The 13,444-nt window shown below is 53.5% G+C and overlaps 1 protein-coding gene across 1 annotated transcript; it reads left to right on the plus strand.

The window, feature by feature from the left end:
* The first annotated feature begins 911 nt into the window (after positions 1 to 911).
* LOC119105405 (putative protein phosphatase 2C 21) lies at positions 912 to 13,437 on the plus strand. The gene is made up of 11 exons (XM_037228871.1): positions 912 to 993; positions 6,594 to 6,713; positions 7,250 to 7,502; positions 8,187 to 8,369; positions 9,060 to 9,319; positions 9,410 to 9,462; positions 9,517 to 9,669; positions 10,068 to 10,239; positions 10,808 to 11,042; positions 11,732 to 11,955; positions 12,234 to 13,437. Exons 2-11 carry the CDS (start codon positions 6,603 to 6,605, stop codon positions 12,417 to 12,419), a joined length of 1,830 nt encoding a protein of 609 aa, XP_037084766.1. The 5' UTR covers positions 912 to 993; positions 6,594 to 6,602; the 3' UTR covers positions 12,420 to 13,437.
* Positions 13,438 to 13,444: the final 7 nt, after the last annotated feature.

Here is a 13,444-nt window from a genome sequence, read left to right on the forward strand (position 1 = left end):
CGCAAATGAACCCCGGTTGGTCGTTTCGGCTGGTGACCAGACCTGTCCAGTGGCCAGGCATGGCAACCAGTCATTTTTAGACATGTGCTTTTGGAATTGAAACTATCAGTTACTCTGCCCACTCCGTCCCTTTGCTTGCACTCCAAAACGTGTTTCGCTACCATTTGCCTAAGGCTTTATATCAACCTTATGTTCGGGTTGATGTGTTGGAGAGACGTTAGTGTTATTGCCGACGATAACACTCATGCGCCTGTTATCACCTTGCCCGTGCCACATCTCTCGGCAGTGGTGGGTCCAGAAAAAGGTGGGGATGGCAGGGGCACGAGGCCCCGGGCTTGGGCACCGACGGGCCTCAGGCTCCGAAGGGACCTGTTACCAAACGCCCAACGGACGCAGGTTTTTAACACAAACCGCCAACAAAGGGATGTAGCAAAAGTTGGGGCTCCTAGCTCTCGCGAAGAGCCGCAAGATAAAATAAAGGGCCATGAGCAGACACAAAATAGTTCTTCTCTTATTGAGAGGATGGCTGTGGAGGTCCGTGTGAAATTCGGTAAGAAAAAGAACAAAGTTCCTTGATGAAGCGCCGACACTGCCCAGTTATTACACCTAAATTTGACATTTTTTTCTCAGTGATGAGATCGGCAACCGACCAGAAGTTAGCTCCGCAACCGACTAAAAATTGGGGAAGCATCGATGTCTTCCGGGAATTGGAATTTAAAATCTCACAGACGTAATGAATACTGCGAAGTAAATTCTTGCGATCCTTACCGTTATCACTCGACCGGTAACGGAACCTATGCCCCCACAAAAGCCGGATCAAGGTATAGTGATCCTATTTTTAGCATGGTTTGCTATTTAGTACCCTTATCTAACATTCTTGTTGTCGGCTTGCAGGTCATATTTGGCGCAGCGCCAGGAATGTCTTAGCATGCGCCGGGTCGGAGCGTTGGGGTCTTGGCTGGATCTTTTCCTCTGCTAATCGCGATACACAAGGTAAAGCGGAAGACTACCGTTTCATATGCATAACTGGCACGTTGCTGAGCCATCTGTCGGTGTATAGTGGATTATTATTTTTTTCCGATTGTGATTATTCCCTCAAACGCCCTTTAGGAAGCACTCGGTGTCTACATTGGATGCTGCGTGTCACAGTTCAAAGTCATTGGCCAGGGGCCGGGTTTTCTGCCCTCTGTATGCTGTGTGCGGGCTCTGTTTGAGCTTTGTGACACCCGTGGTAGTCAGGGTGCAGGTATATATCATTTAGGTCAATTTTGAAGTGAGTGTTGGTAAGGATCATAAAGCTAATTAGAGTATAATGAATTAATGATGCTTATGTAGTGAAATACATTTGCTTATTATGCTTTTACAGGTATGAAATAATGTTTTGTGAACAGTTTCAATGATGGTTTTATGCACATAATGTCTTAAAATGGTGCTGGTCAGCTGCCGCAAAATGTGGTCACCACAAGCATCTCAAAGTGAAGGATGAGGATAATGTGTGTGTTTGGGGTTATGGGTTTCAAATCATTTGTAATGTCCCTGAGCAGTCAGATAACTAGGTTATGTTAGTAACCTAACTGGTATTGCTGGTAACCTATTGAAGATCATGCAGATTGGAATGAAAAGAGGTAACACAAAGGATGGCCTTTGACAGTTTTTGGAGATAAAAATCTAATCATTTTTGCTCTGTTAATTTAGAGATCATATTTAGCTGCCTGTCAACCAATCATTTACTTTGATGAAATGGCTACCCTTGGCCTGTTGGTATATACCAGCATCATTAGTACTGGGATAGCCTTTTTATTTTCACTTTTTCAGTGATATTAGAAGTGACTTAAGACATAGTCCTGGTCTCATGTTTTAGCACCACGAGGCTAGTGGCATAATATCATGATTAATTTTTAAGGTAGGATGATGTAATCACACTGTTTTCTGATTACTCATGGTGTTTTGTGGTTTGGAGAAGGGAATTAGTGTGGAGTGAGCTCTTGTAAAGCAAAGTATTGTACTAGACCATGGCCTATGCAGTTGTTGTCATTCTTATGGGAAACAGAATTGCTTTTTGCAAACAGCTCTTTGGATTTTAGTATGTGTACCTGTATCACAGGAAATGGTGTGGATCTTTCAACAGCAATATCTGCTATGCAGATCATTGGAAAGCATTTTAGTTTTTTTTGTTGTTGTTCCTTTCAGAATGATTATAATCTTAATTATGCACCTGAAATCAGTAACCCACTTTATCACCAGTCAGCACTGACCAGGCACCTCTCAGTGAAAGTGGCTTTTCCATCCAAAAGTTATATTGGCTGTTGCTCATGTATTCCATGATGTATACATCATGAAACAGGTGTACCATAGTGAGCAGTAGAACACAATTTACTCTTCATTCCTTCATAGATGACTGAACACAGGTAATTGCAATAGCAAATATCTTGCTGTGAATCATCTGTCCATTTTTGCCACTCAAAATATGCTTAGTGCATGGACTGTGATGTTGCGGTATAGGGGTTGCTCCCTGCAGCTTCTCTGAAATTTATGATGCCAATGGATTTGCTCGAAAGCTTCCAAAGGAACCACAGGTCTCCAAATTCTAAACTTAGGTTGAGGTAATGAATAACATGAATTTTGCCTGAATGTTGAACTGTTCAGGAATGCAATTGATGCACATGAGGTATTATGCTTTCCCATTTAAGTGAGATTGAGCCTGACAGGTGGAGTTGGTGAATGACCTCTTCAGTAAGGAGAGGTAACATTCAGCATATTATAGTAAGGAAAGCTCAAGTAAGTCTGTTCCGAATGAAATGACAAATTGTCATCAACCTTCACCAAGTTACAATAGCCAGTGGTGACAGTCATACATTTGCAGCTACAAGTTTGTTTTGGCCTCTGGCCGAGTGAGTTAAAAGCAAAACATTTGAATTATGTGCCCTGTGGCTTAACACCTGCATTTTGCTTCTTTCAAATCTTCAGTGATCTTACATTTGTTAGATCAAATTCAGTCTTATTAAGGAATTTGTCACATGTTATCCAGATAAGCTTGCCCCATTGTTCAAAGAAATGATATAACCACAGATCTGTATGATCAATGGTTTCATTAGTTCTACCTGCTGTGTTTTTGTATTCCCCTTGTCAAATTTAGTATCAGAATATTTCTTTCTCAAGGTTAAAGCCATTTTGCTTTGCATGGTCTCAGGAAAAGAGCTTTACATCATGTTCATGTGAGAACATCAGTGACGGAGTTACCCCTATTGCAAGGGGTCAGAAATGAAATACCCCATTCAGGGTTCCTATGAATATTTTTCTATGTTTTCATTAGGAATAGGTAGCAAGCTGAAACCATTCCAAGCTCTTAGAACTGGTGACACAACATGTGGTCTTAACCAGGTACAGCTCTATTTACCCGCTCTGGATTTTACAAGCATGCAAACAGTTAGCAGTCGTCCCTTTTGTGGGGGCTCAAGCTCAGTTGTGGTATCTCCTGTGTGTATCATTAATCCCTGTTTGTGTCTCAGCTCCACTTAAGTGGAGACCTCTTATTACAAATCATATGATGTTAAGCTACAAATCCACACAATCCACTGTGATGGAATCACTTGTATTTATGTTTCTTATGAACAACTGTGCAACTTGTTCAAAGTTTACTTGTGTTACCATGCAGCTTCACTATTCTTATGGGTACCAGCAAAGGTATTGAAAAGCAATGCTCGCTGATTCAGAAACATCTAGCAAAAATATAACTATTATGCATTATTAGAGTAGCCAAAATAGACTTCAATGCTACAGCATCTTGAAATGCATCATCATCATGCTACTGAACAATATCTGATCATTTGCAGGAGGTGGGGTTGGAAGGAAGTGCAGACAAAAATAGCCAAGCAATGTCAGTTTCATATGATTTTGGTGTGTAGAATATGTGAATGAAAGTGAGATGTTCTGTTACAGTCAGGTGTAGGAAAGGCCCAAGTTTTTCGTGAACCCACTTTGACCTCATTTCTTAGGTTTTAGTGTAATTCAAAACACTGGCTCGAGTCCTGTTGCTTGAATTAGTTGGATGAACAGTTTGAACCAACATTAAGTCATAACTGACACCAAAGACTGAAAGTGGTTGCACTGTCTGGTGGGAATAAATGACAGCATGCATGAAAATATTGTTCAACTAGCTGATCTTTTGTTGGATTCTTATAGCTGATTGCAAATGATGGTTTATGCTAGAGCAATGAGAACAACAGTTATGACAATAACATTATATGTGGGTAATGCATTTGAGAAATGGAGTAACAAATGCTTCCATAGGTGTTCAAACATTTCCAAAATGGTTCAAACATTTCCAAAATGTATTCATTCCAAAAGTTAACACTTCATAAATGAACGTTTGGGGCTTGAAATGATGTAAATGCTTCTTCACACACATGCGCAGGACTGCACTTTGCCTTGCTGAAAACACTTTGGTTTAGGTAGTCAAAAGGCAGTCTAAAACTTGAACAGCTCAGCTGTTTGGCCGATTTGCCTGAATCAAGAGTTATTTATAGTTGATATTTTAAAATTAAAAATTGATTCAAATTACCTTTCAACCTCCAGGGATTTTTGGTCAGGACTGGTTCAATACATGCAAAGTTAAATCAAGCACAAGTCATGCATGTAGCTGTTGCTCCCCCATCTTGGATAACATATTACACCAAGGTGATGAGGTGATGAAGTCTGGGTCCTGCATGAATGGGCCGTATCGTGCCATTGAACAGCACAGGATATTTCCCTTCACAGCCCTGCAGTAAGACTAGCAGTTCGAAGGATGCAGACGCTGGTGGCAGGGCCAGAGTACAGAGAACACGCACCAAAGCCGGAGGTGCAGCCGGAGCAGCGGTGCAGGATGTCGCAATGGGCTCAAAGGGAAAATCAATGCAAGGCCTTATACAGAAAAGGCATTTTAGCGCGCCGCAGACGCGATGCATCGTTAAGCATAGCGTTTCACGTCGCATGCTTTTAATCAGCGTATTGTCAGGCGTCTGTCGCGATCCCTTTATTGTCGCATTTTTTAACGTGGAGGGCCATGCTCCCGTTACTCCCTTAAATGCGCCCCTGGTCCGGTGCATACCGGCCATGAGGATAACAGTGCTTCGGGGAAGCTGCTTAGAATAATTTCCCTGGTTCTAATGGGACGGACAGGTTAGACCCGGTCAGCAAGAGCTGCGCGGGCCCATCCAGAACCGGGGATAAACGGCTGTCACGCACCTATGACCCCCCGACGCGGTCCAGGTGGCGGCAGAGTTGCGTGCGCGCCGTCTAGAGTGGGTGCAGATCTGCCTGTAGCGCCGGCTGGAGTGTGTGCCGATTGGTCCTGGTACCGGCCGGAGAGGGTGCAAATCGGCCTTGGTACCGGCCGGAGTGGGTGCAGATCGGCCCCTGACTCTGGCCGGAGTGGGCGCAGACCGGTCCTGGCACCGGCCGGAGTGGGTGCTGATCGATCTTGACACCGGCCGGAGTGGGTGCAGGTCGGCCCCCCTGACCCTGGCCGGAGTAGGCGCAGACCGGTCCTGACACCGGCCGGAGTTGGTGCAGATCGATCCTGACACCGGCCGGAGTGGATGCAGATCGGCCCGTGGCGTCGGCTGGCGTCACCTCTGACCTTTGGTGGGGGTGAGCGTCTCGCTCGAGCAGCAGCGAACGGCGGAAGCGCTGGTGACAAACACGTACATTGCCCTGTCTCTTTGAAGTTCAGGGAACCTATGGCGACCACCGCTGGGGAGAAGCCTGAGTGGCCTATGCCGGCAGCCGTTAGGGTGTTCGTGGATACCGAAATCGACGTGAGGCGTACCGTCCATAGAGAAAGGAACTTGAGGGATTTTTTTTTATCGAATTTTGCCGTCATTGGTGCGGTTGCTACGGGCTGAGAAACATTTTGCAAGGCGTGCAAATTTTCTTCAGGCCTTTGGGCCCCGAAAGCAGTGCGGTTACCAAGACTGGACCAGATCTGTTCCTGTCTGCCACCATGCCGATGCATGGGCCATGGCGGAATTGAAAGAAGGTGTAACTTACCAACACAGGAAAGCTGTTCTTTATCCTAGCGTGGCACTGATGGATTGCGTGTTCCTAAATTCACCGTTACAAATCCCTTGCGGATCACTCGCATGGACTCAATAGTCGCAGGAAACCAGCATCGACTTTAAAAACAATGAAGCAGAATCATTGCGGATGGACCCCCCGGGAAATCACGTGATTGAGCGACGGACATTGTCATCACCCGTAGCCGCCGCATTGATGCATCGAAAATAGCGCCGGACTCGTCTCAACAGCAATGGCGCCACTAGCTGTTCCGGGAGCTGAGCAGTGACCTTTACAGTGTGCTGGTCATGAGGCGCGGCGTCCACCCCTGTGCCGTGGCCAGTACATACGCTGAAGACCTCGAAACGTTATGCTCTTAAAGATGCTTTGGTATGTTGTAATACACTTATGGATGTTAGGCTCGTGAAGAAGGGATGTCGGTCCTGTCTCCTTTTGTCTGTCGTTACCTTTGTGAATGTAGTTGGATGCAACTACACCCTAAGATTGTGCGTAACATGGCAGTGACGGCCTAGAGCTGACGTTCCAATCTGCTGCAGCGCGCAGCGATGGGCGCCTACCTGAGCCAACCCGTCACCAAAAAGGTGTCTTCCAACGGGCAAAATGACTACCTCAGCTACGGAGAGTCCTCAATGCAAGGATGGCGGGTATCACAAGAGGTGAGGGTTGAGGGAGGACTTGGCTGTATAGCGATTGGTTATGGTTCTTGTGTATGAGGCGCCCCAGACTCCTAGGTGTGCTCAGAACACCTACTGATGTTGGACCTGTGGTGGAATGAAGGCGTCGACCAGTATCTGTTAGTTGTTGTATTGTGATCATGAAACGTGTGATGGTCGTGCTTATTTCAGCACAGAGCTGTTTTCTGGTGGATCTTTTTTGGTCAGCATAATAATACGTTGGTGTAGGGTGACTTTCAGTTTTTTATTTTTGCCGTCGAAATTGGTAGTAAATTTCACTGTCAAGCAACATGATTTCCTGCTTTTAAGACCTGAGTCTAACCTGATCTTTCCCAACCCCTCCCGACCTGACTTGACCTGACCTGACTTGACCTGATCTGACCTGACTTGACCTGACCTGACCTGATATGAGGTGACCCGGTGTAACCATACTTTACCACGCCTGTCCCGACCTGGTATCAAAATGACCGACACGCGCGCCGTTATTTGATCTGACGGTGCCTGCCGGCTGCCCACAGGACGCCCACAACAGCCTGCCAGAGCTGCACCCCGGCTGCGCGCTGTTCGCCGTGTACGACGGCCACGGCGGCCACGAGGTGGCTGCCTACACGGCTCAGACGCTGCCCGGCTGCATCCAGCGCAACCCGCTGTACAGCGCCGGCCAGGTGCGCGAGGGCCTGCGTCAGGCGTTCCTCGACTTCGACGGCACGCTCACCCGGCCGGAGGTGATCGAGAAGCTGAAGGCTATCGCTGGACGCGACGCCGACTCGGGTGAGCGCGCGGCGGCGGCGGCGGCGGCGGGTCGCGGCTGGGCGTGCTGAAGTCGAGCCGCGCGCCCGGTGCTGGTCACTTGAAACCCCCGGAGAGTGTGTCCCCGTTTTAAGCAGGCGATACACGCTTTCATAATTATATGTAACAGGGCATTGCTGCTGTTGAAAGCTGGGGGATCGTTATTTGGGGATCTGGTTTTGCGCTTTCGACTTGTCTAGATATGTCAGCTTGACACGTGATACCCCCTGCTTCATTATTTGGACAGCTCGCTGGCTCCAGCATCACAATAGTCCCAAAGAAAAAACGTGCGATTTTTGTGGCATGCTGCGCCAGCGAGAGATGGTCGGATTAGAAGGAGGCGTGAATGAGCGATCGTGCAGACCGCGCTGTTCTGTGGCCGGTTTTCAGGTTGGACATGTTTGACTTTGCACGACATCCGCCTGACAGCACGACGTCGCCTTGCACACCCGCGAGCGCCGCTTCTAGGGGAGGAAGGCGATTAACTGGGGCGTGCCATGTCCTACTCCCCCAGGCCGGAAGCCGCTGCGTCTCCGTCCCTGTACGGCGAACACCTGCCATTTGTAAACTCCCATGTAAACCAGCGCTCTCATGTAAACCCATGTCCCGACCTTGTTGTGCCAAGACGAGCACAGACGGCGACGGCGCCCTGACCTCGGTCGGCAGACGAGGAGGACGAGGCCGACCGCGAGGTGGACGAGCTGTACCAGGAGGCGCACATGCCGCTGGAGGAGCTGGTCGCCCGCTACCAGGGCGACAAGCCGGCCAGCGACGCCGTCGGCCGCCTCAAGGCCAAGGAGAAGCCGCTGTCACCCTTTCTGCGCGCCAAGCCGGGCTCCTCGGGCGCAGGTGCGGCGTTGGCATGACTGGATTGTTTTTGTAGTGTGGGTGGCTGACATTTTCCGCGAGCTTCATGTGTCTTCGGACGTTGTTCCGTAAAACGATGCTTCTCTCCTGGCTCGACGAGAACACGTAGGTGTGCGGAAGGGGGAGGTTGAAGGTGAGGATGGCTGTTATCATAGGTGTAAATAATCATTGGAAACTAGACTAGATCTAGCTAGTGTTTCTCGAGCCACTGGGGTAAAGCTCCTGTACTGAAATAAGTTTTGCGCGCGGCAACGTCCAGGATGGACACCATTTGTGGGTGGCGAATTGACCCTGTTCCGATCGCGAAAACGACCTTGGCGTGGTACAGTTGAATTTATCATAGCTACGGATTCATCCGAGTACGAAACACACACTCCACTCGTTTTGTAAGACATCATTAGTTTTACGCATTGGGCTTCTCCGCATGCTCGTAGCTACTATATTGGTTCATTCTTTCTGCGCGGTTCTTAGGCGCACTCAACTTCAGTTCCCGACTTCCCTTCCCGGTTGAGTAGATGTTCCATTATCGTGCGCCCTTGAGCAATGCTTGTGCCATCTATGCCGCCGTGCCAAAGCCATGATGTAAAGTTCATGGATATTCAAGCACTGCATATTCGGACACCGCACTGGCACCGTTTTCAGGCGACACAACTTACCCGGACGATGTTACAGGGACGGCATCCAACTCGTCGGTCGGCGTCAGCTCGGACGGCAGCGGCGAGCCTGTGCAGAAGGACCTGGCGGCAGAGCTGAACGACGCCGAGTCGAAGCCAGAGGCGGACGCCAAGTCAGAGGCAGACGCCAAGCCGGAGGCAGACGCCAGGCCGGAGGCGGCAGCGGCGTCGGACGTCAAACCAGAGCCGAAGACGAACGGCGCGGGCGGCGCCGCGCCGCCCGGTCCGCCAGACTCGAGCGGCGACGGCGGCGGAGGGGCGGGGGACGCCTCCTCCTCCCCCGCCGCCGCCGCGGACGACGCAGCGCCGCCGGCCTGCAACGGCAACGGCACGCCCTCCTCGCCGGAGACGGCGGCGCGCCGTGGCAAGGGCGGCAAGGGTGCGCGGCCCGGCAGCGGCAAGTCACCGGCGCCAGCGGCAGCGGCGGCGGCGGCGCGGCGCGCGCCGGCGGCCAGCCGCGCCACGCGCCGCATGCCCGAAAGGGCGGCGGCCGAGATCTACCGCGATGTGCTGGAGGGTGCACGGCTGGCGCGCGAGGCGGGCCACGCCGATGAGGAAGCAGAGGACGAGGAGGAGGAGGAGGATGACGACTTCAGTCTGGAGCAGAGGTGGGGGCGCCGCGGCGGATGGTGGGGGGAGGGCTACAGAAAAAGGCACCGTGGTGTTGAGCTGTGTGACGTGTTTTATCTTCTCCGCCGACGGCAGAGTCGGAAGTTGGTGGTGGTAAGATGAAATGACAGCTAGTGCAGGACGCAGGGTCACTTGCAGCGTGTGTAGCGATGGTAGCTCGGGGCATGAGACAAGGGCTTACATTAGGGGATTATGCGGCTGAATTGTCTGGGTGCTGGAGACATTGCCCCGTGGGGTTCTTGTGACTTGTCGTGCTGTCGCGGTCAACCGTATGCTGGGCGACACACACTACGTTGTAATCTAGGCCTTAGTGATTTGGCGTGATACCTCTGGCGGGCCTCGGTGATGCTTGCCTGTGAGATCGGCCGGTTCGCAGTGATAGTCTGGACGATGACGAGGACGACGCAGATGGTGGCGAGGATTCGGACGAGGAGGAGGAGGAAGAGGACGAGGAGGACAGTGAACAGGAGGACGAGGACTCGCTTGGGGACGAGGAGGAGGCTGGGGATGATGAGGATGGTGACTTCATGCTCAACATGAAGGATGAGGTAAGGACCTGATGTCTCTGTGTGGGGTGCCTGTCCTGACATTATTGGCAACGATTCTCGCTTACTTGTTACGGGTCAGGCGTTGTTATTTCTAGTGAGCACAGGCTTTTCAGCCGTTTACAAGCCGCGGTAGTCACTGAAAGCTGTTATGGGCGCAAAGCGAGCACAGCGGTCGGCGCGCCGCCCCGTTCATCATCAACTGCCACTGCTCCTCCCCGCCGCCCCCTCTTTTTGCCGCTCCCGTCTGCACGGCGGCTCCTCGCTGACCCGCTCACGCCATCTTCGTGTCCCCCCCTTCTCCGCTGTCGTTGTTTGTGCGGCTGCATGAGGCCTTTCTCTGTGCGACTTCGTGAGACCATTCTCTGTGGGACTGTATGAGACCGTTCTCTGTGGGACTACGTAAAGCCGTTCTCTGCGCGATTGCGTTGGACCGTCCTCTGTGTGACTGTGTGAGAACGTTCTCTGTGCGACTACGTTAGACCGTTCTCTGTGCGGCTGCGTGAGACCGTTCTCTGTGCGGCCGTGTGAGACCGTTCTCTGTGCGTGAGACCGTCTCTCCGCTCGACAGCCGGGCAGCGACTCGGGCTGCACGGCCGTGGTGGCGCTGCTGCACGGCCGCCAGCTGTACGTGGCCAACATCGGCGACTCGCGCTGCGTGCTGTCGCGCTCGGGCCGCGCCGTCGACATGTCGGCCGACCACAAGCCCGAGGACGAGGCCGAGCTGCAGCGTATCGTGCGCGCCGGCGGCAAGGTCACCATGGACGGCAGGGTCAACGGCGGACTCAACCTCAGCAGGGCGTTCGGTGAGGTCTGGTGGGGAAGGAGGGGAGCGGGGACGTCCCGTCCCGGCGATTGGGGAGAGGGGATTGTGGGAGCGTGATCCCCGTACGCTCCCACAATCCCCACAAGCGGCTGGAGCGGGCGCTCTAACCGCTAAATCGGTTAGGGCGCCCGCCTCCCAACCTACCCGTGGCAGGGTGGTGGGGTCGAGTTGCCTCGGCGCCCGCGGCTGGTAGCAACGGCCAGTCTAGGTCAGATGACGTCAGAGAGCGGGGCTGCCTGTGCCGAGCATTGCGGCACAGTAAACGTCCGCCACAAAGTTATGCCGTTGATCTGGGATTTCAACGATGGCACGCTGGGTTCAAGGTCTAAACAGCACGCTCTGTGCAGTGTGAGCTCTACCTAAGTGCGAGGCACCCGGGGTCTTTTCCCGAAATCTAGCACATATCTTCTGGCTGGTATGTGTGGGAGTGAAGCAACACACCCGAAGGTCAACATGGTAGACCAGGCTCGAATTCTACCGACGGCATCACTTTCATCCGGCAATCTGGCGACACCACGCGCTGGAGACTGCGGCGTTCGCGATCAGAGCGTCAACAAAGGCCGATGGTGATCATGACCTCAGGACGCGCTGACACGCGTGGTCGCTGACGCGTGTCGTCACACGCGTCGGGAATGGCCGGCCGTTAACAGCGCCGCCCTCCCCGGCCAGGTGACCACGCGTACAAGGCGGACAAGAGCCTGCCGGCGGACCAGCAGATGATCTCGGCCTCGCCGGACGTGCGCTGCGTCACCGTCGAGCCCGACACCGACGAGTTCATGGTGCTCGCCTGCGACGGCATCTGGAACAGCAAGAAGTCGCAGGAGGTGGTCGACTTCGTGTCGGAGCGCATTCGGGAGCAGGGCGAGACGCAGCTGTCCAACATCTGCGAGGAGGTGAGGCTGGTGGGCTGGGAAGAGGTGGGGGAGGGAGAGGGCAGCCAGAGAGGCTATCTTTATGAAACACGGTCTTCGTATGTCAGTGTGACTGTTACCACGTCCGTCTGCACCGTATGCTTGTCATGTTATGATCACTGATTAATTCGTACCGGCACGTTCTGCGCGCCGTTGCTACAGCATCGAAGCGCGGTTCGTGCCTTGCGTCCATTGGTCAGCTATTGCTCGCCGCCCGCCCGCCTGCCCACCCGCCGGTGACACGCAGTCCTCCGTCGCAGCTGTTCGACGAGTGCCTGGCGCCGAATACGATGGGCGACGGCACCGGGTGCGACAACATGACCTGCATCATCGTGAGGTTCCTGCCCAGCCTGGCGCACGTGGAGGCGCCGGCGCCGACCGCCGTCGCCAGCGCCGCCCAGCGACCGGCCGAGGAACCGCCCGAGAAGCGGCAGCGCACCGAGTGACGCACGCAGCGTGGTTACCTCAGTCCCCGACGCCGGCCTCTAGCCGCCGTGTCGGAGTCGGCGGTCTCGGCCGCCCAGCGGGGCGCCGTTCCAGCGGTGATGCTGGTGCTGCGCGGCGATGATGGCCCGGTCGTCGCGGTCATCTAGCTCGATTTTCGGGAGCTTGACACTAGCGCCGCCTCGCGGGTGACCTGTGGACGCTGGGGCGCGGTGGCCGTGACCCCGCCCCGCTGGTCCCGGGTGGACCGCGCCCGAGGGCGGCCGCTCTCTTGGCGAGGCCGACTTGAGGGCCGCTGGGGTGTGCCGAGTGAAGTTTGAGGACCGCTGGGACGCGACGGATCTCGGTAGGGGCGGGTCGCAGTGCGGCGCCGCAGCCGCCTGGCGGCCGGCTGCTTCAGGACAGACCAGTGTGGCGACCATCGTCCGCGCGCCGCACCGCGGTTCGAGGACCACTCATTCTCGAACTGGGCCAGCGTGGGTGTCGGGACGGGATTTGAGGACCACCTGGCCGCCATCGCCACCGTTACAGGGGTCGCATGTGCACCTGTGAATGGGCTGGGATCACTAGACGCGCGCCTGCCTGCATTTCGAAGACTGCTCCGCGTCCGCCGGATCGCCGCGGACTGACTGTGGACTGACTGCTGGACTGGCGCCGGGCTGCTGGCCGTCGTGCGTCGGACGCAGCCCCGTGTGTGACGGGCATTCGGGGGACCGATTCAGCGGACCGAGCAGACCAAGGTCTGCTGGCGTCGGTGTGGGAGACAGCGTGGTGTGCCTGGCACCCTGTTCGATGTACGCGTGGTGTCAGTCCGAGAGCCGTTCGATGTGTGCCTGTCAGCAGTCCCAGACGCCTGTTTGCGTGAAGATCGGCTCACCGCCGTAAGGATCGGTGTCCTCCGAAGGTTAGCGAAGCGGTCTGTACAAATTGTTGGCATGTGCACGCTTTGTTCACGTTCCTCGTTTGTCCTTGATGTGAGAGCGGGACTATATTTTCTACAATAAACAGTTCAACACGTTTTCCCCGT

This window comes from Pollicipes pollicipes, unplaced genomic scaffold (genome assembly GCF_011947565.3).
Source record: "Pollicipes pollicipes isolate AB1234 unplaced genomic scaffold, Ppol_2.1 Scaffold_6138;HRSCAF=7277_pilon_pilon_pilon, whole genome shotgun sequence".
NCBI lineage: Eukaryota > Metazoa > Arthropoda > Thecostraca > Pollicipedomorpha > Pollicipedidae > Pollicipes > Pollicipes pollicipes.